The sequence below is a fragment of the Podarcis gaigeae genome (genome assembly GCF_964106915.1).
Source record: "Podarcis gaigeae genome assembly, chromosome: 13".
NCBI classification, from domain to species: Eukaryota; Metazoa; Chordata; class Lepidosauria; order Squamata; family Lacertidae; genus Podarcis; species Podarcis gaigeae.
Window position 1 is genome coordinate 52,992,045 of NC_139689.1, and position 21,945 is coordinate 53,013,989.

Below are 21,945 nucleotides of genomic sequence, written 5' to 3' on the forward strand. Positions count from 1 at the left end.
TAATAATAATAATAATAATAATAATAATAATAATAATTTATTATTTGTACCCCGCCCAACTGGCTGGGTTTCCCCAGCCACTCTGGGCAGCTTCCAACAAAAACCAAAAATACACTAGGATGTCACACATTAAAAACCTCCTTGAACAGGGCTGCCTTCAGATGTCTTCTGAATGTCAGGTAGTTGTTTATCTCTTTGACATCTGCTGGGAGGGCATTCCACAGGGCAGGGGCCACTACCAAGAAGGCCCTCTGCCTGGTTCCCCATAACTTGGCTTCTCGCAATGAGGGAACCACCAGAAGGCCCTCGGCGCTGGAGTGGTGTACAGGTCAATAGTCCATGAAACAACCGGGGGTGTCTGTACGAACGCCACAGGCGGGTTCTTGTCATTGTCTTGTTGGGCTATGTATGTGATAAAGGGGAGCCATACAGGGGTGAAGATATCTTCGTCTATTTGTCCCCGTGTCAGTTTCAGTTTATTGGTTAATTTTTTTAGTAGGGCTGTTTCCCATACTATTTAGTTCATGCTTACTCCCGACAGTGTCTGGCTATGATGTTTCTGGCTGCTGAGAGTAGGTGAGTTGTGAGTTCTTTGTGATATGAGTGGGCATTATTCTCTTGGAATATGTTTAATAGGGCCAGTTCTGGCATGGTTCCTAATACTTGCTTAGTTATTTGACACATTTCTTGTAATAATATAATTTATTATTTATACGCCGCCCATCTGGCTGGGCCTCCCCAGCCACTCTGGGCGGCTTCCAACAAAACATTAAAATCCAGTAATCCATCAAACATTAAAAGCATCCCTAAACAGGGCTGCCTTCAGATGCTTTCTAAAAGTCTGGTAGTAGTTGTTCTCTTTGACATCTGGTGGGAGGACGTTCCACAGGGTGGGTGCCACTACCGAGAAGGCCCTCTGCCTGGTTCTCTGTAATTTGGCTTCTCGCATGACTGTTGTCCAGAATAGTTGGATTTTGGGGCATTCCCACCACATGTGGAGGTATGTGCCTGTGGAGGTGCACCCTCTCCAGCATTTTGGTGAGGTTCCTGGGCGTATTAGCGCTAATTTCCTTGGTGTTAGTTACCACCTGTAGGTGAGTTTCAGAGTGAGTTCTCTCCTTCTCATTGATATGGATTTAAAGGAGGGTTTAGACCACATTCTGGTCCACTGAGTGGAGTTAATCTCATAGCCCATGTTATTTTCCCATTTTTTATTATGGCTGGGGGGTATGGGGTTTTGGAGTAATATTTTTTATATTGCGGATACCATCCCTTTGCCGTGTTCCTTTGTTGTTTCAAAGGTTGTCAGGGGCCTAGTTGCTGCTGATTTTACTACTGGATTGTTTAAGAGGGCATGTAATTGGTGATGTGTTAACCAGGGCAATTGGGTGTCCTCTAGTTTGTCTTGTATTTCTTGTGTTGACAAGGGTTTGTTATTTTTATAAAAGTCTGTTAGGCGATATAGGCCCTTGGAGGTTTTGTGCTGCGTGATGGAATAGTGGGTGGTGTGCCAGGGGAATTAGTGGGGATGGTGTTGGGCACAGTTAGTCTATTTCTGTTTTCCATGCTTTGAGCGTGGTCTGTGTGTACCTGGTGAGTGTTGTGGGAATTTTCCTTAGTTTGTTTTGAAGGAATGGGTATGCTGTGGTACAGATATTTTCAATTGTGTCCCTCTCTGGGTGTATCCATTGTTTTGTCTTATCTTCTAGTATATATGGGATTATGTGGCGTATTTGGTTGGCGAAGTAATATGCTTCTGTGTTGGAGATTCCCCATCCTCCCTCTGAGGAGGAGAGGTGCAGAATATTTGGGGCTTAGTCTTGGTTTTTTAAAGATAAATCTGTAGTTTTTTCTGCCATTTTTCGAGTTGGGTTGGGGATCCAGAATGGGAGGGTTTGGAATAGGTAGGTTAGTTTTGGAAGGGTGATCATTTTGATCATGGCTATTTTGTCTGAGAGAGTGAAGTTCATGTTGTTCCATCTCTTTAGGTCTTTGTTAATTTGCCGCCACAAGGGGTTGCAGTTGTTCTCTAGAGCTTCCACTTTGGAGGTTAGATTGTTGATTAATATCTGCAGGGGAGCCGCTGTGGCCTTCAGTATTTCTGCTAATCTCATTTCCATTTCCCTCAGATCTCGTTTCGTTGTTGGGTGGTCATCATCTTGAAGGGCTGCTGTGGTCTCAGCGCTGTTTGCCATCTCCCTGGTTGGTGTCATCTCGCTCTCCCATATGGTTTTGGTTGGGATCTGCTTGGCGTCCTTTTGGAGTGGGTGTGTTATGGTTGGGAGTTGTGGTGATGATGGTTCATGGGTGTTGTTGGGTTGCTGAGCTGGACAGGCGTTCTTGACTGATGGCTTTTACAGAGTGTTGGAATTAGGCGGTCATTTTTGTTGCATCTGGGCTGTGTTTTAAGGGCTTCTCTGGGGTTTTCCTAGATGCCTCAGTGGCGTTATTGAAGCAGGGAATAGACAAGTAGACAAGTGGACTAACATACAATCAGTTAATATAAAAGGGGTAACAGGGTGAGATGTAAGAGACCGGGGGTGGGGCCAGGGGGAAGATGAGGGGGTTATTTGTGGATATCCCTGTGATGTATATGATTTTCTAAAGGACTTTCTAATTATTAGCACCCGCCAAATTCACAAATTATAAACTGATCATCTGTTCTGGGAGGAAGGGAGAAGGGAAGGGGAACAGGAGAAGTTATGTGCTATGTTTATAATTTGCTGAAAACCAATAAAAGTTAACACACACAGTATAGACGTGACATTTTAAATGCAACCTGGTACTGTACATACTAAGCTGTCTTCAGTACAGAATTGCATGAAGGATTATTAGATGGGGGGGTGGGGAGTCCTGGATCTGCAGTTGTTGACATGGGAATTATTTATTACTTTTTTGTAAATTATCTTTATTGAGTTTTCTTACACTTACCCTGTCACACATTGAGTAGCCGTGCAAGCAATTATAAATTACAATAACTGATTCCAAAATATAACCATAGGGCTATGAGTTTGTAGAGGCACCTACCTTTTAGCAACAGGTTGTGGAAAGTGAGCCTCTTTCTATTCCTGGAAAAGTGGAAGGGCACATGTTTTAAGCGTTGCGCTGTTAAGGTTTGTGTAGTTTGCTGCCTTCCCAGCTGTGTGATGTCATTTAGCCCAAAGTCAAACATTATGAAGTCAGCAGTGAGGTCAATGCACTCTCCGTGGGTGGCGACCCTTCCGGTGCCTTTGATTTCCATTTCATTTTTGTGGGACACAGCAAAGTAATTGTGATATTGGCGGGAAAAGGAACAAAGGCATAATGGAGAGAAAAGCAACCCAAGAGAACATAGCGGAAGAGAATGATATAACCAAAGCTCCGATAGATATCTTAAAATGGCATTTTGTGATTAACTTGTGGAGCTCAGTGAAAAATACCGCCTGTCTGTGTTTGAGGAAGGGAATCTCTCTAAATAAAAGTGAAGGAAATTAGTATTTCTAATTTCTAAATTCTATTAGTATGGCTGGGGATCAGAGGACTGGCGGTTCTCGTCTTTGCCATAAAGTGGTAAGAAGCACAGTTAAAAGTGCTACTTTTCCTGTAGGCCCTTTTTATTATGAAGGTAACTGTAGAGATTTTCGAAAGAGCAAGTGGTTTATAAAAGCTTGTAAGTAAAAACAAATATATTCCTCAATCTAATTTTGAAAGATCTTAGTTTTTATTAATGCAAAATAACTGCCATGCAGGTCAACGTGCCCCAAGTGCCGCACTCCTTCACTTTGAAAAATACCAGTCTTACCAAGTTACGAGGAAACAGCAAGGTTTGCAGGACTAGGTGGGGTGTAGAGATTGAGGAGGTTTTTTTAATAGGTCACAAAATGTCCTGACCTTAACACCTTAAGTTCTTCAGGTAAGTCCCTTGTCAGTTGGTTGCCATGACGACTGCTCCAGTTTTCACAGCTCCAACATTCCAAAAAGAGGCAGACACGGCCCTTCCGGACCAGATGGAGGTCTTCCAGCCACAGGTTGTTTTTATTCCACATTCAGTAAATTTTGGATACCTGGGGAGAGGAAGATTAGCTGTAGAGGTAGTATATCGGAGTTGCCTGGTACTAATACAGCTGGTGGGAGGATTAATTATGTCTAGAGACTTTTTTGGATCACTATTTGACACCTGCATTTCTTTCAGTGCACTTAGAACATCATACATGTATAGAGGTTTATTATCATGTATCACTAACAGATGCCTCCAGTCCCAGAGTTAAAAGTACATAAAGTGTCAAAGAAAATAAAGGTTTTATTCATTCAGGAGGCACAAACTGTTACACGCTTCCAAATGCTCATTAAATTAAAATTCACTTAATGGAAGGCAAGGAATTAGTACCGAAGCCTTGCTATAGTCGCTGCAGATTCAGATATCCAAACAGGTGGACCTGCATATAGTAATTGTAAACAATTACAGTAAGCAGCCTTAAACCAGCCTTACTTGTTTTGTGCTTTGCTGGTCTGCCAGAAGCAATGGTGGGAGGGAGGGAAGGAGGGGAAAGAGATTGGACAAATAAGAGCATTTATTCCTTCCTTGTTTGCCTTTTGCAAGGTTTCAGAGGATTTTCCAAGGTCTGCTCACCAGACAAATTTCCAGTCCATGTGTTGTCACCAGATATTCCTGATATGTTACTGTGAAGCCAATATGATCGTCCTATAAACCTCATTTTATTAAAGTGAGCAGCTTCAAGAATCATTTTAGCTGAAAAGTAATACCCCAGTATTTTTACTGGGCTGATTCTGGATGAAACCCACAGGAATTGGGAAAGGTCATAGCTCAGTGGTGGAGCAAGTGCTTTGCATGCAGAAGGTTCCAGGTCCAAACCATAGCTGTCAATTTTTCCCTTTTCTTGCGAGGAATCCTATTCGGAATAAAGGAATTTCCCTTTAAAAAAGGGAAACGTTGACGGCTATGGTCCAACCCATAGTATCTCCAGGCAGAGGCTGGGAAAGATTTCTGCCTGAAATACTTAGGAGCTGCTGAGCAAGGTGATCCAAGGGTCTGGCTGGATAGAAGGCAGCTTCCTATGTCCCTGAACTACTTTTGGGGCAGCTAACTGTTGACAGGATGTGAATCACAAATGTTTAAGTGGCCCTGTTAATACCGCAGTTCACAACCTGTGTACACCGAGGTAGTTCTATTAACTATAATACAACTACTCTAGAATAATATGAATTATGGGTTTCACCTCAAGATTCCAAACATTTCTCAGAGTTACTTAGGTTGGAACCCTAACTATGTAAGCCCTATTGAATTCAATGGGGCTCACTCATAAATAAGTGGGGTTGGAAAATTGAGATGGTCATAGTCCCTCAGCAGAATTAATAGGACTGAGGCTGTGATCCCATTCACAAGTACTGGGAAGCGCTGGACTGCAAATCATGCCATGGCACAAATCTTTAGCAAATACTTGCAGAAGTCAGCAATGTATATTATTTTAAAGAACGCCAAAACAAATATTTAAAATGGTTAAAGGCTTTAAGGCCCCACAGCTCACCTGTCGTTGCTTGAGTGGAAAACTGGTGAGGAAAACTTCTGTGCCTTTAACAAAAGCTTGATCTTGGGGGGAAATCAGGTAAAGGTCTTCATAGCACTCTCTTCTAATATCTGCATAGCATGCTGTTGTTAAAGAAGTACAGCCTGGTAAAAACAAAAGAAAAAGCTAGCAGGTCTCCCTGCCTCCAGTCGTAGGTCTCCTGCTTGGAGAAGTTCATTCTGAAAATCTTGCGTCAACTAATGTTTGTCTGATTTCATATCAGAGAAGCACTCAGTAACCGGACTTTGGTGATGTGGGTATATTCTGCTATTTTGTATTAGGCAGTTCCTCTATGGTCGTGGTGGTGGCTGGCTTTTGGTTGCTCAGAAATTTTATTAAAAGTTTGCTTTTCTGACAATTACCTCTAATAGGAAATGGGTGGGTTTCTGTCATAATCTTGACAAACCAAAGTTTTGCAGGTAGATGACAGCTGCTTGAACCACGTCCTCTGTAGGACCCAGGAGAACCACTGCCTTGCCAAGAAGTGGAGTGGAAACGGTTTCCATAACTACAAAGGGAGTTGCTCTGTTAAAAAGAAACTAAGCAAGTCTTTCTAAAAGTTGTGAAAGGCCATGCTGACAGAGACAGATCCTTGAAATGCCCAACTTTCAGGTAATAAATACTACATGACATTTTGACCCACAGGGGGAAAGATCCCACCGCAGTTGCAGAGCTCATCCAAACCTCTTTCTGCACGGCCCTGGGAAGCGAGGGAGCAGTGGCCTGGCCAGGAGAACATGCTGAACATCGCAGACGTAAGTCGCAAGGGAGAAATTATCCTGAACTTTGGGCTTTTCGCTGAATTACTGGCACTGTATACTGAGGGCTCTCTTAGGACAGAAGCAGAAGAATTAGCATTGTACCAATTATTTCTGCAAGTAAGCAAGGGAGACGGAAGGCAGAAAGTTGGGGAAATCCTGCTTTACTTCATCAACAAATGTGTTTCACTCAGTAGCTGCTCGCTTATAAACCTTATAAACTGCTCACTTATAAACTTAGTTACTCTGAAACATTACCATCTGTTTGTGGGCAGATACTGACATTTCCCAGCTTTTCCGTATATTTCAACCATCAAGGAATACTCTCACATCAACTTGCTTGCTAGGAAACAGAAGCTGCACATTTACAGAGGATTCTGGGAACAGATATACAAGGAGGGGTTAATATGCTGAAATAGCTGCCTTTTCAGTTACATACATTTTGTTTTTAATTTGTGAGCTTCCATCACAAATATCTGAGGAGCACCTGCACTTTCCTTAATGGTTTACCATGCTAAACTGCAGATAACCTTTCTGCCATATCAAGTTACTAGCAAAGGTTATGCAACTGACGCTGGGATACTTTTAAAGGTAAGAAGGTGCCTATTGGTAAGATTCCACAAAGAACTAGAGAAAATTCTCCCAAAACTCCCAGGGTTTTCTTTTCCTTTCATTCTCTCAACAGTGAAAAAATCCCTTTTCTGGAAAATAACACCTTCCCTCCAGAAAGACGAGTTCCCAGGGCAGCTTACAGAGTCAGAATACAATAAGTATGCAACAAAACGTACAAAAAGTAGACTAGAAAAATAGCACAGAAAGCTTCAGAAAAGGTACAAACAAGCTAAGATACAAAGGGCTGTGGAAATAAAAGTGTGTTTGAAAAGCAAGTCGGTGTCAGGCAAACCTCCAGAACAGAGGTGCAGGATTACGTTTCAGTTTTTAAAAGCAATTAGTGAGTGTTGTAGTCGCTGTAGTTAAGAAACAAAAATGAAGTGCCTTGGAGAGCGGGCTTTGTATTGAAACTGTCATTCAAGAGGACAAAACACTTCCTTGCATTTGGCTGTAGCAACAATCAATAACTTCCTCCATGCTCTTAAGAGAAAGACATAAGCTAAATGATCATCATATTTGACTACTTTTATGAGTTTGAAAGAGCTCTTAATTGGGGCAGAGCTGATGGCTTAATCTTCCCATAACTGAGGAATGTATGACTGACCCTTTCTAAGATTCTGTAGTGTTCTCATCTCTTGTGTTCAACTCTGGATCTTTTTTTTTTGGGTGGGGGGGATAAATCATGCGTCATCAGCATTTGTGCAACTGCCTGCCAGATTCTTGTATACGGAAACTGAAATGGCATCTTGGGGTGGAAGTGGAATTGCGTGTTGGACTCCCTAAAATGCCTGGTGCTTATTGCACACTAACAGTCATCTGCCAAGTTCCAGTTAAAACACTTTACTCAGAACTGGCCTGTTACCTGTTTCAGTGCTGACCACAGTCAAAGTATTTCACCTTTCCTGATGTTTAACAATGCTGTGAGGGCATTTTCCACCTCTGAACACTGCATGTTTGGGCACTGCTACGTGGTGTCAGTTAATGTGAGGCATCAAGACTACAGTGGTACCTCTGGTTAAGAACTTATTTCATTCCAGATGTCCGTTCTTAACCTGAAACTGTTCTCAACCTGAGGTACCACTTTAGCTAATGGGGCCTCCCGCTGTCACTGTGCTGCCGCTGCACGATTTCTGTTCTCATCCTGAAGCAAAGTTCTTAACCTGAGGTACTATTTCTGGGTTTGTGGAGTCTGTAACCTGAAGCGTCTGTAACCCGAGGTACCACTGTATTAAAAACTATTCTTTCTTTAAAATCTGATCCTGTGGTCGACATAATTTACCAAGGATGAAGGAAAATTTCTGCCCCTTAAACAACTTATTAAAAATTGTTTTCAGATAGAGTCAAATGCCAGGTAGGGTTTTTTTGGTATTTCCGTTTTTTAACCAGACACCTTTTAAACCTATTGATTATAGGACAATAAAGGCTCACTATGTCAGGTTCCTATTGGAAGACCAGACAAACGCTAGAACATTAGCAGTGGCAAAGTTTTTATTGATGGTTGCAAGAACCAATGATCCCTATCTTTTGAACAAAATGCTTGTTTAGCCTGGAGGTAGGCTGTCTGAATTGTGCATTGCTTTGTAACGATTTGTTGGGTCTCTGGACCGTAATAAAGATTGATTTGATTTGATAAATGCTAACCAGAGTGTGAGAGAAAGAGGTGAGAGGCACGGGCTTGTGAGACCAAGACTTGTCCGTGTGTAGTGCTCAGTCATAGTTTAACATTGTGTGTGAACCAGCCCAGTGACTATTAGGGAAGTTTTAGGTATTTCACTTGGAGTGTTGAGACCCACAGTCTGGTTTGGGGAAGCTTTGATGACAAGTAGAACTCTCTTCTGTCACAAGAGACTACAGAAACCATAGTGGTATTAAAGCATGCATTTTATGGAGAAGAAGTTTTAACTTCTGCATTTTCATCTCTGTGTAACACGTGATATCTGTCTTGCAAAAGTTCACGCAGCTCACCATTAGAGGTCACTAGCTCACACAATTTACAGTTGTATGAATAGATCTCTTCTGCATTTTTGCAAGTGCTTTTCTGAAAGCTGGAACAAAACCAGTATCACAGGGATTATTTAATATGAGAACAATCTATTATTTTTACATACTTGATTACCAAGCTGGGTTGTACAAAAATTACTTTTCATTAAAGATTTTTTTTAACATTTTCACAATAAGATAAAAGACACACAAAGAATATTGAAATAGGATAAAGGAAAGAAAAGAAGATACAAGATTCTCTCTCACAAGTATATTCCAACTTTTGTCCCATGCAGAAAAAGATGTGTGTCCCCAGCTCTCACCTGGGACCATCTCCCACCCTAATTACAACAGATGTAATTAGCCACCTGACTATTCCTAGTAAATTACTGTGGTATAACACTATAATTAAGCATTCAATGGAACTCTTCTTTTCTAAAATCAGATATGTATATGGACTACAATACGTCTGAGGTATAAGGGAATTTTGTTGGTAGGAAGTTACTTTATTTTATTTTCATTCCATACCCTCCCAAGAGTCTTTATTTTCCAGGGATGTCCCAGATTTTGAGAAGCTGTTCCGGTTTCTGATTTGATCCAGAATGTCCCACTTTTCCTTAGGATGTCCCTATTTTTATTGGAGAAATGTTGGAGGGTATGGAGTTATACGGCCTCTGAGCTCTCTGAAGGCAATCCTGTATAAGGATTTAAATATATATATATTTTAATGTTATATTATGGTTTTTTATATGTTGGAAGCTGCCCAGAGTGGCTGGGGCAACCCAGTAAGAGGTGTGGGGTATAAATAGAAAAATTATCATTATGAAATGGAACGTCCCTATGTTCACTGAAGAAATGTTGGAGGGTATGTGATTCTTGTTCTCTTATTTGTATTAAAAAGGGGAAAATGTATTTATGAGAATAATAGCTGATAATCAGGTAATGTTGTGTATTGTAAACAATAGAAAAGACAGTGAATGTATGTTTGGGCAATGCTTTAAATAAGAGAATTTTTGATAACCAAAAGTAAAAGAGAAAACCCACCACACCACCAGGGGGACATTTGCTGCATTCTTGACTGCAGGTTCGTTATGGTGAGGGAAATTGGCTTTTGAAGACATAGTGCAGGATTCAATCAGCGTAGGGAGAGGAGTGTTGCAAATGCTCGTTCTTTATTGTGCAGTACCGTAATTGCATCGGAGACGCATCTCTTGTGCCGTGGGGAGACTTCCAGCAAATGGGAATAACGTCATGTCTTATTGAACACAGAACAATGTAGGTATAGGTTTTAAAAGCACTGATGAGTCCTTTGGTCACTTCCTTGCATTATGCACCCCAAAAAATCTTTGTTCCCTAGAGCTACCTAGGCATGCTTTCTCGTAGATTGTCTAATGCCATTATGTAAACGGGAGAGAGCGACTCTCAAAGGCTTGCTGGTGTTCATTGATGAATGGTGGCAGGAAAATGTAGGACTAAGAACGAGGCTAAGAATCCCGCACTGCTTGTTTAAAACAGGCTTGGGTTGCATGAGATGCTAGGCTCTTTACTACACTTCTAAAAAATGATTGATTATGTTCTGAAAAAAGCATTTGGTTACCATTTTTGTAGTAGCATGCACAAGGAAAAATATATTTATTGCAGGAGAGCAGAGGTAGTCCGTGTGGTGCCTCCCAGAAATTGCAGGACTACATTGCCCATCATCCATGACTATGATTGGCCATGCAGGATGATGGGAGTTGTAGTCCACATCTGGAGGGCATACACTGGCTGTCCCTGCAGGAGATAATACAATGATTTATGTAACGTTTGAAATATCTTGTGACGGTGAGTGAATTTCTTTGACAATTCTTGATGAAAAATGTGCTGCCTTGATGGAGTTAGCACAGGAGTGAGAGAGACTAGGGAGGAATAAAGCAGCTGCAGGTTCCCTTCTGGAAGCCTGTCCCCGTAAGTCCTAGTTCACCCTACCAAGACATGTGAACCAGGCCTCTTGGTCAACTTCCTGGGCCATCTCTAAATTCAAGAGCTTCACCAAGGTTAGCTGGAAAAGAGGCATCAGAAAACCATGCAGATTCATTAGCCTCTAGGGGTGGACCATGCTAACCAGAGACACCACCCTGCACCTAAGATTGTGGGGCCCTGGCATGCGTTTCACTTTTGTGACGTTAAGCACACACACCGTCATGTGCCCGATGTGCATGTGTGACATCATGCATGCGACGTCACATCATCGGGAGGAGGCCGATGGCAGAGCCTAGTCCTTTCTCATGCTTAAGAGGAGTCACCCACTGAATTGCTCCACCCTTGGCTCCATGCTTGGCCTTCTCCATGCCCTCAGCATTGAGGGGGCCCAGCCCCCTGCCAGACGATACTGGGGGGGGGGGCGAAGACATTTCTACCCCTAGCACTTGGCACACCTAATCCTAACTGAGCTTCCACAGCCAGATATGACCTAAACCTAATCAGGAAGTAAATCTGATCAGGAGAAGGGCAGAGTTGACCTTGAATTAATGTGTGACTTGAGATGAGTAATGTGCAAACCACAATTAAACTTTTTATTCCATAGTCTTGAATTTATATTCTTACACTCGTCTTGGGAAGGAGCACTGCTTAGCTCTATTTTGCCATCTGCTTTAGGAAAGCAGATTTTTTCCCCTTCTGGATTATCAAAACCACAAGGAAATAATTAACTTTTAATTGCCATATCTCTAAAGTTTTGCACTTACTAGAGATTTGAAAGCTTGAAAAATGATGCGCCTTTTGCCCTAAGGGTTCCTGCCACATCAATAAGAGCATTTTGTGTGTCTCTTGGTGCAAGTGATTTATTTCTTAAAATTTGTATACCACTTGGTTGTGTAGGGAAACCTCCAAGCAGTGGTGGGACATGTGTGGGTGATGTAACATTCTTGCAGAATTGTGAACGAGCAAGATGCAGTGTCTGAGATCTATTTCCCGTCCCACAGTGTGCCCTGTGTGTCACTGTTGTTTCTTTCTTTCTCTGCCTAGAAAGCACACTGGCTATTTTTAACAGGTGATTCTGGGTTCTGTCTTGCAGATGACCTGCTATGACAAGAAGCTGAGGCAGACAAGTCCTGAGCAGCTGAATGACCACATGGTGGTTCCACTGCACTCCAGAGTGAACGGCTGGTCTTTACCACTCCACTCATTCCAGTTGATCACCCTGGTGCTTTATTCATACTTGGCCATAGTGGGCTTTGGTATCTACATTCCTCTTCTCCCAAATGAATGGAAATTGGTCGCCTATGCTGTATCCTTTCCCCTTCTGTTTAAAATCCTGTGGTAAAACTAACAGTGCACATGAACTGCATATGCCATGTGTGGCGAGAGGAATAACCAGTGATTCGCCTAAGCCGCAATTCTGGATCCAGTTACTTCTGAGTAAGCTCCATTTAATGCAAGGAGACGTAGGCTGCAATTCTCAGCAAGCTTACTCCAAAGTAACTCCCTCTGGAATCAGAGGCACTTACTTCCAGGTAAGTAGGGTTACAATTGCAGCCTGCATAGGATTGCACTCTCACTCTCTCATTGTATTCTGAAAACAGGGGCAAGTTGTGAGTTGTTTTGAAATGTGACTGATCTTTTTTGCTATCCAGACCACATGTTGGGGGCGAGCAGGGCTGTTCTGTTTTCACTCTCTTCTCCACCTCTACCTTTTCCACTTCCCCCTTCCCTCTCCTTCTGGGTTTCCCACCCTCATAAAATTAGGCCACGCTCATGGGCCACGTTTTGCCCACCCTTTTCAAGCACAGAACCAGGACATAAATTAGGTGGTTTATGTCCTTAAGGGAAATGTCAAAATGTTCATCTCTCAAGCTACTAAACATTTTCATGGGCAACTAATGTCGGCAAACCTGCAGTGAACAGCAATGTTCAGTAGTATTATTACAGCATTATTACAAACAATGGGCCTTTCCCCCCAGTTAAGTGTGTGCATAGGATTGCAGCCTTATTTGAAACTTGTGGGGTTTTGACTTTCAGAGGAGTAGGGTCTTGTATGGACTGAACTTTTCGGGGGACCAAAATGTATTATCTTCTGTTTAAACTTTTAAAACTTGATTGTGATCATTCAGTAATGTATTTTAAACCAACAGTCATTTGTAGTGTGCTTTGTGTAATGTGGATCGGCTGCTTCATTTAGCTGCTCTTTTTAAAAGGCTCAGTAAAGTTTTTTTCCCTCTTCCTCTGTACAGGATGAGGAGTCCAGGGGTCAAGAAGGACACTAACATTGTGAATAGGAAACTCATAAATCCTGTAATTGATACACTGTTTGTGTACCAAACACATGATTGTTGCTAGGAAGACTTAATGGTGCCCTCAATTATTCTTGCACATGATGATCCAGTTTAAAGTGAGAATATAATTGTCAAGTTAGAACAAGTGTTCACGTATGGGTGCCAGATGCAGTTTTTGGCCCTTCTGCTCCATTTGAGCATCAACTAGAAAAAGAATTATTTTAGTAATAAAACTTTAAATCACAAATGAGAAATGAGAACCATTTTCCTGAACTTGAAATATCCTGTTCAAACAGATTTAAACATGACTGCCAGTTGATTTAATGGATTGATTAGTGAATTATAGAGCCATAAGATTGTAGCGTTGGAAGGGACCCAAGGGTCATCTAGTCCAACCCCACGAAATGCAGGAATCTCAACTAAAGCACCCGTGACAGATGGCCATCCAAGCTCTGCTTTAAAACCTCCAAATTGCTTGAAGATGAAGTTGTTGTAATGCTTTCTGATAGATGATCTGCTTCTAGGGTTGGCATCTTGTTGATTTTGCTTGATCAGGGTGAGGGTGCTCCCCTGATGTTGGAATAAAACTTCCATCATCTCTGACTGTCAGCCAAGCTAGCTGGGGCTGATGGCCACATAGAAAGGAATTAAAACATTTGGTGATAGTTGGTTGTTATTGTATGAGTGGGAGCACTTTTAGATCTGTTGGTTCAAGAAGCTGAAAGATAATGGGTAGATTTTTTTTTCATATCATGCATGGCTATTGAAGGACCTTGTCTTTCCTTTGTAAAAATGTTCATATATGGAACTAGTAAACTTTTAAATAAAAACAACTACAGTATATAAGCAGGAATTTTCCTATTCTGGGGAGAGTAAGGAGGGCATCTGAGATTGTTTGGGATTGCCTTTCCTAAAAGCAAGGGAGTCTCAAGACGTGTTGTCCAGGTGTGGCACCTTCTCAGAACAAATTGTTGTACTGTTTTGATGTCTTCAAGACATTCAGTTCTATTTGTATAGAACTGTGGTGCATGGGAAATTCCTTTTCCTGACATCACTGGAGGAGGAAGAGGGGGCGGGGGGAGCGCACAGGTGGCACCCCCAGCACAGGCACCAGCCCCACCCTGCCTGCTTTCCGCCCCCAGTGCCGGAGCATGAAGCTCTGCCACTGCCTGACATGTCCTGGTTTTCAGGTGTAAAAATGGTGTCAAGGGGGAATTTTGCTGAATCTGCGAAATGTCAAGGAAATGTCAGGTCTCCCCAAAGAAAGCTCAACGGCTTTGTGGGTGTCAGGAATTTTACTTTTTGAAATATGGCAAAAATGGTGACGGTGCAATACTGAATCTATGACAATCAGACAGAAACTAGTATTTTGCTCTTCCAGAGTCCCACAAACAAATCCACTAAAACTAGTAGCCTTTCTTTGTGGCATAAGAGAAAAGAATACCAGTGACATAGCTTTCTACCTGGCCATTTGAATACTGAAGCACCTAAGCAAATCTGGTGACTTAATGTAACAAATGTAAAAAAATAATCCAGACTCTTATATTCTCTCTTTTTTGACTTTTCCTTAACCTCATTACAATGCAGGTGATTGGCTTAATTTTCGTGCATCACTTAATCACTCATCTTGTTGCAATCACTATCGATCCAGCAGATCAAAATATACTGAAGAAGAAAAATTACAAGAAACCAATGCCAATTTTTGACCGAAGCAAATGCAAGCATGTTATTCAAAACCAGTACTGCTATCTTTGTGAAGCTGATGTGTAAGTCACTCCCATTACAGCACAGCAAAGAAGAGACCTACTTATTTGCCTGCACTGGTTTTCCTCTGCTATTTGCCTCTTGCTGCTTAAACTGCTCCTTTGTACTAGTTTTTTTTCTCTGTGCAATTACGCATATGCATTCTGGACCTTTGGAAGCTCACTCGAGAAAATTCGCCACCTAGGCTAGTGTTTTGCACAACCATAAAGGGCCATGGCTGTCATCTTCCTGCTCACTTCACTTTCTGATTTTCATATCCTGATTTTCATATCCTGATTTTCTGAAATATTTCCTCACAAGGCAAGCAAATGTACTGCATAAAACTAAATACGCAAGAACAATATAAATACATATAAATGTAACTTAAAACTTTGAAACACCCAATAATGCTATAATGTCCAGGACATTTCCTGTTTATAAATTGCTTTTGGTGTTTTATTGTACATCACCTTGAGATGATTGCATAGAAGGCTAATAATAATAATACATGAAAACCCAATATCACATAAAAACATCACATAATTAAAATAAAAATAGCACCATCAATTTCAGCAGCCAAATTAAAAGTTCAAGTACCTACTCTGGGAGAACTCTGGGAATTTTCTTTGTCTTTGAAGGTTCAGGGAGCCACAGTGGTTTGGAGAGCCTGCAGCTTTCCCTGCTCCTGGATAAACTTCCTGGTTAGCTACTGTGATGAACTCTGTGTGAGGCTATCCTTAAAGATGGTTCAGAGACTTGCTATTCATATCTGTATTTCTAATCCAGTTCAGTACTTTCACATTAAAAAACAAAACTCTTACTTCCTGCCTGGCTCTTCTGGTTGTGCATGGATGGCTCATCAGTTCCATGTACATTTTGTAAATGCAATGTATAAATATTTAGACTTACCATAAACATGAGACAGTCTTTATTTATGTGTTCTATTTTAGTACCTGAATTCTATTGTATTCTATTTAATGTCTCTCTTCTTCTCCTCAGAGGGCCAAAAACCAAACACTGTAGTACCTGCAATAAGTGTATTGCAGACTTTGACCATCACTGTAATTGGCTAAATAACTGTGTTGGAAGCCGAAACTACTGGTAAGCTAACAGCAGCTAGCTTTGGAAATATGACTCTAAAATAAGTGAAGCACGCACCCCTATCTCTAGGAACACCTGTACTCTTAAACAATCTGTTAGTTTTGCATCCAAAGTATCAAAACTGAAGTGGTTCTATGCACTAAATAAGCATTCCAGAGGAACTAATCCAGTTACCTAAAAAGCTAAATGTTTGCCCTGAGTAAATAACTTTGATTGCTTCCAAACTGGCACTTTTCAGAGGGAACATCATCCTTTGTTCGCACACTCTTTATGTAGCATCTAGACAACCTATTTGGCAGCTTCTGGCATTTCAGTGTCTTCTGTGTTGTCCTCCTGTCTTCTCTGAGCCCTGGTTTGTATATAATTTTTTTAATGAAATGCAGTTGAAGTATAGACATGTAAGGCTCCTGTGCCTTTAATTAAATACTTACTGTTTGTTGCTTCACCACATTTTATTGCTTCTTGTTGAGCATGGCTGGGAGGGTGTGTGTGGAATTAGTGATGAATAGCCAATTAATTGCTCCTTGAATAGCCTCTCTCAATTTCTGTGCCTTTTGGTATCTAGATTCTTCTTATTCTGTTAAATAGCATATTAATGCTGTTTCTCAATAGCAATAGAAGGCGGGGGTGGGGTGGACAATGCAATTGGTCAGCAAATCCAGGGGAAAAGAAACTGAAATTAGAGTAATTAAGAAAGATTGTTTAGGGCAGGCTTCCTCAAACTCGGCCCTCCAGATGTTTTTTTTGCCTACAACTCCCATTATCCCTAGCTAGCAGGACCAGTGGTCAGGGATGATGGGAATTGTAGTCTCAAAACACCTGGAGGGCCGAGTTAGAGGAAGCCTGGTTCAGGGGATAATTAACAAGCTTTTTATCACTCTATAGGAAAAGCAATGGAATGAGCCGAAACTGCAAGAAATAAACTTTTAAATAGACAGATTTTTATTTTTTTGCTGAATGGGACTTTTGAGTTAATATTATAGGAGGATGGCATGGGGAGGGTTATCAAGTTAAAAAAGGGACTGTATGTTCCATTTTTATTCCACTTCCAGCTCATTGTAGAAAAGCAGTGCCTAAGCAGCACTTAAGGGCTCTAGTGTGGAAGTAACCCGTCCTATTTTTATGAGTTATACAAGAGTAGCCACAACAAATCCTCTCAAAAACACACTCCAAATGTGAATATATCTAAGAGCAGGCCACCTCTATTGAACTCTTTACTCCACACCCTGAAATCGTGGCTAGTTTCCCCAGATAGAGGGAGCTACTGGGAGCTGGGAGTGTTTTTGCTTTCTGCCTTCAAGGCATTGGGACATTTTTACTCCATGGCATAGAAGTGCATTAATTAGGTATTAAGAGAGCCAACAAGATCTTAATCAACTGGACGGAACCTATTTTCAAATAAAGCCAAAGTATTGGTTTGCTTTATGAGAAATCAGTTTTAAATTTTCCCCAAGTTTTTATATGCTGATGTTGTACTGCATTTATTATAAATGAGCTGGCTGAGGAAAAGCTCATGAAAGGCTATTCATCCCTTGTGACACAGTTCTGGGAGCTGTGTAAGTCGCTCATTGCATGATAATTAATTTCTCCTCTCCTTATGCTAGCTTTCATTTTATTAATGCAAGTATTAATTGATGGATTTTATGTTGATGAAGATAGCCCAAAGTGGTCTGATCCAAGGCCCCTATACTGTGGCCACCTCCTTTAACAAGCTAAGCATTATTGCTCCAATTAATGCACACCACAGATGGAGAGCAATTGCCTCATGCTAGAAGACATTCAAAGCAGACTTTCATTCTTTGAAAGGTTGTTGGTCTCAGTTTCTTCATTTATTGGCTTTCAGGCTGTCTGGACCACAAAGTGGGGGGGGGGGACTGTATAGAAGGAACAATTTCCTCGATGCCAAGATCCAAATTTGGGATAAGTACTCCTTGGTGAAAGAAGTAAAGTATGGAAATATAGGTTGTTAGGCCTTTAAAATATGCCTTTTCAAGTGAGTGCCAATGTTTCCTCCTTCCCCTAGCATAGAAAAAGGTGTTTGATAAGTTAAAAATGGTTTACTTACAAACTCTCCAAAAGTCAGATTAATCTGCTTTCCCATGCAGCAGCCAGAAAAAAATTGTACAGGCAGTAAAACTTAGCTTACTTGCACAGTGGTGAAAGCTCTTAAATTGGTAAAGCAATTCAATAGTGGCTTGTGAGAGCCATGCGGTCTGAGCTGGAGCAACTAACTAAATCTCTTGGGAACTACTCTCGGAAGGAGACCAATGGCTTGAATACCTAGTTCCTCCCAAGGTGAGGGGGAATGACCTAGTCTAAGCCTGGCAGTACAGTTTATTCTGTGTTATTAATCTCTTCATGCATTAGACTTAAGCATGTCAGTTATATGAGACTGGTTATCCCACAAATGCTAGGTGGTGTGGGGAGCGCTAGTGGCAGCCCCTCTAGCTGTTTCTCCTGAACACCCTAACACTTCCCCTCTGTTGGCTGACAAAGCTGTGTGTGCCCCCATTGTCTTCTCACCAGTCTCTAAGCTGGCCTGCTGCAACCAGGTGCACCAAAGGATACTGCCCTGTTGAAGTAAGAGTCTTTTCTACATGGAATGAGAGGTTTTTCAATCTGCTACTGTGTCCAGGGTAGCAAAATAGTGTGGGCTGGCTCTCCTGTTCACAATCTGCCCTTCCAATTCCCTGTTGAAAATGATGTATGTCCAACACTGCTGGTTTTCCTCACTGGTATTTGATTAAATCCTAATCTGCTCATTCCCTAGGAATCTGGAAATTTGAAAGGTCTCACAGCATCATACTTTCTCCATGGGGAGGGCCAACAGATATGAGAAGGCTAATAGCTGGGCAAACTGTGCTGCGGCAAAATTGAGGGCCAAGCTAAGATTGTTAGTGAGGTCAGTCACACAGGCCAGCTGCAGAACCTGTTTTGGAGAAGCATAGTTATAGGGAGCAGCATCCTGAGCCAAAATCGGTTGGTTTTGTATACTTCCAGCTGTGACAACTGACTCTGTGTGCCTCCAGATAACCCTTTCTGCTTAGATATCTATCCCACAGAATCCAGAGCAGAGTATTCTGGAACATGTTCTCTTGGGAGTTGGACGTCCCTCTTCTAGGGCATTAATTTAGATGAATCACCAGGCCAAGCTCTTGGGCCTAGCTGTTGCCCTGCTTGGACTGATAGTACAATCTAAAACACACTCGCCACTTCCCTGTAGCTGCACATTTGTGGGAGAAGAGTTGGTAGTCATGGGCAAGCTGCCTTTCAGGAGAGCGTGTTTTCTCAAGGAGGAACCTCTGGTAGGTTTCTAAAGAATTGTGGAACACAGTATGAAAATCATTCCTGAGCATGGATGAGAACCCCCAGGCTTGCAGGCCTCATTAGGTCTCCCAGGGATCCTAATTTGGCCCACGAGGCAATTTCCCCCCAGCCACAACCCTGGATGTCATGACATAAAGCTACAGCTGCAAAGGAACAAGCAGAAACCTTAGGCTGGGCTCCCAGGTGTTCATCTACATGAGACCTGCATTCAGCAGCACCTTTTAATCCATCAAGGGTTAAAAATCTAATGGAGGATTCCACTGTCAAACTAGCCAGGCAAGTTTCTTGGTCAGTTAATGGCACTATCTTCTGTCATTAGTATAACAAGGGAGGTTGCTTTGGCCTGAAGACAAATGGGTGGGCTCTCCTCCCTCACTTGGTGAGAAAGATAAAAGCCAGAGTTGTGTGTGCAGCTGGCATAGGAGCAGAGAGACAGAGCCATGCTTGACTTTGGCTTGAATCCAAGGCTGTGACTGGATGGGAGAAGCAGGACCTTCTCATGTGCTAATGCTCCATTGTAGTCTCAGGTTGTATATGTGTGCAAATGACCCAACTATCACAAAGTCTTTTTTGTTCCTCATTACAAGGAAACCAAACGCTGGATAAGCAATGAAACCCATGGAGTCTCACACCTCTCAGAGATTGGGGTGGCGTGAAAAAATACAATTAAATGCATACATTCAATTGGTAATTGTACAGCCTTCCACAGATTATGGCTAACTGGAATCTTTCTGTTAACGTGTTCATAGGTTTTTCTTCAATGCGATTGCTTCTGCTGCTCTTGGAATCCTTCTGCTGATTATGGTGATGATATATGTCTTCATCCAGTATTTCGTGGACCCAGAACGGCTCCGCACATCTCCCCAGTTTGAAAGTATTGTTCCACTGACTTAAAAAAACTTTTTACACCAATGTGACCTAGTAGTACTTTTTCAAGGTAGTGCCTATGGTTTCTTAAACAGAAAGGGGTGGTCATTAAGAGGGAAAACCAGCTCATGATTGGTATAGTACTGCCTAGACAGGCATTTGAGCAATGTCCTTCTCTCAACCAAAATTTGTATATGCAAACATTAGGGTTCATTTGTACAACTATTGTAATTTTGAGGGGTGGCCACACAAAGTAGTATAAACATGTACTTGTTCTTTTCAAAATATAATAAAGTAAGACCCCAGTTGAGAGGACTTTCACAAGACTAATTCACCATGTAGGAAGGAAGATATCATTGAGGTGGGAAGGTTTTCATCTGTGAATTTGTCAAGTCCTATTTTAAAGCCATCTAGGTTGGTGGCTGTCACTGCCTGTTACCACCCTGTATGCAAGATTTCTTAGTGCAGACAACTGTGCCAAATGGTTCACATCAATGCAACATATCATGTTACTACTGTCTGAAATCTGGAAATATTTTATGAGAGATTCACCATGTACTTCCAATCAGATTCCAGTTTTCATGTTCTACATTTCTGAGTTTGTTGGAAATTTCCAGTAACAAAGGATATAAGTTTGTAATTATGTTTTCATTAGTAAAACTGTCCAGAGTGGCTGGGGAAACCCAGCCAGATGGGCAGGGTAGAAATAATAAATAGTATAGTAAGTAAGAGTAGTAGTACTGTATAGTAAGAATGTGAAAAAAATTCATGCAATATTCTTTGCTGAATTTTATTGTGTTATTATCTTCCTGAGTGGGTCATGGAAACTGCTATTCTGAGTGATGCTTTGTATAGGGCAGAGGGCAGGGGGGATGAGTTTATGGAACCCAGAAAACCTTGGGAACCACTGCTTTAAAAGTGTGTTTTAGTCAATATTTATTTATTCACTGATATCTGGCTGTTTGACCAGCATAGACACTTAGGGAACAGTTTCGAAACTCCTGCCATAGTATTAGTACAAAAGGGAACATCATTCATTTCTTAATTGAAACCAGAATAAAATTACTTCTCCCCGTTATTTTTTCTCCAATAGGTGTCACTAGAAATGGTACCTGGCTGGTCTTTCTTCCTGTTGCTCCAGTAGAGACGACAGCAGCTGGCATCCTGAGTGTAGCAATATTAACTGTGGTTTTGGGATCTGCTTCTTTCTTGCTGCTTGGACATTTGTTGACGTTTCATCTTTACCTCTGTAAGTAAAACAATTCTGAAAAACACAGGGTAGGGGAGTGCAAATGAAGGGCTCAGTTTATGCAAAAGACAGGCTTTTATCCCCAATCTTAATGGTGCCCTGAGTGTACACTATTTTCTCACTAAAGGGAACGATGGTCAAAGATAATGTGAAAGCTCACTGAATTTGCTGACACCCATCTATCTAAGCTGCAAAGCTTTAGGGATTTATAGTTTTTAAATCTTAAAAAAGCACAAACTTCCATGTACGCAGTGAATAAAAAGATGAACACATATGAATACATGACTCGACATCGACCCAGGCTGTCTACCATATCTCGAGAAACAAGCACAGAGGGAACATCAGATACAACACACACAGTGGACTCTTTACAGGTAAGATCTTCTGTCCCCCTTAGATTTGCCTTTCCGTAGCATACCTGCTTCTAGTATATATTCATTTGGAAGATCAAACGTGTCGCCCTACTCAGGTGTTCGCCTCAATATGTGTGA

General features: G+C 41.6%; 1 protein-coding gene and 1 long non-coding RNA gene across 7 annotated transcripts in view; one reads left to right on the plus strand and one right to left on the minus strand.

Annotated features, from left to right (window-relative positions):
• Nucleotides 1-21,945, plus strand: part of LOC310830148 (palmitoyltransferase ZDHHC11-like) — a 28,824-nt gene that overhangs the window by 3,414 nt on the left and 3,465 nt on the right. Inside the window, exons 1-9 of one of the 6 annotated variants that reach the window (XM_083709805.1) lie at nucleotides 3,940-4,007; nucleotides 4,580-4,703; nucleotides 6,210-6,319; nucleotides 11,970-12,182; nucleotides 14,755-14,933; nucleotides 15,910-16,011; nucleotides 20,088-20,212; nucleotides 21,299-21,454; nucleotides 21,707-21,828. In XM_083709805.1, coding sequence (XP_083565931.1) covers nucleotides 6,302-6,319; nucleotides 11,970-12,182; nucleotides 14,755-14,933; nucleotides 15,910-16,011; nucleotides 20,088-20,212; nucleotides 21,299-21,454; nucleotides 21,707-21,828 — 915 coding nt within the window. In that variant the 5' untranslated portion in view covers nucleotides 3,940-4,007; nucleotides 4,580-4,703; nucleotides 6,210-6,301. Of the gene's footprint in view, nucleotides 1-2,954; nucleotides 4,071-4,579; nucleotides 4,704-5,580; nucleotides 5,604-5,742; nucleotides 5,818-6,209; nucleotides 6,320-11,969; nucleotides 12,183-14,754; nucleotides 14,934-15,909; nucleotides 16,012-20,087; nucleotides 20,213-21,298; nucleotides 21,455-21,706; nucleotides 21,829-21,945 lie in introns of those variants that run through there. The other 5 variants (XM_083709804.1, XM_083709806.1, XM_083709808.1 and 2 more) reach the window with 5 other exon arrangements.
• Nucleotides 3,679-5,689, minus strand: LOC310830317. Its single transcript, XR_014557578.1, has 2 exons — nucleotides 5,562-5,689; nucleotides 3,679-4,043 (listed from the first exon to the last, which is right to left on the minus strand). It is a non-coding gene; the product is annotated as an uncharacterized lncRNA (long non-coding RNA).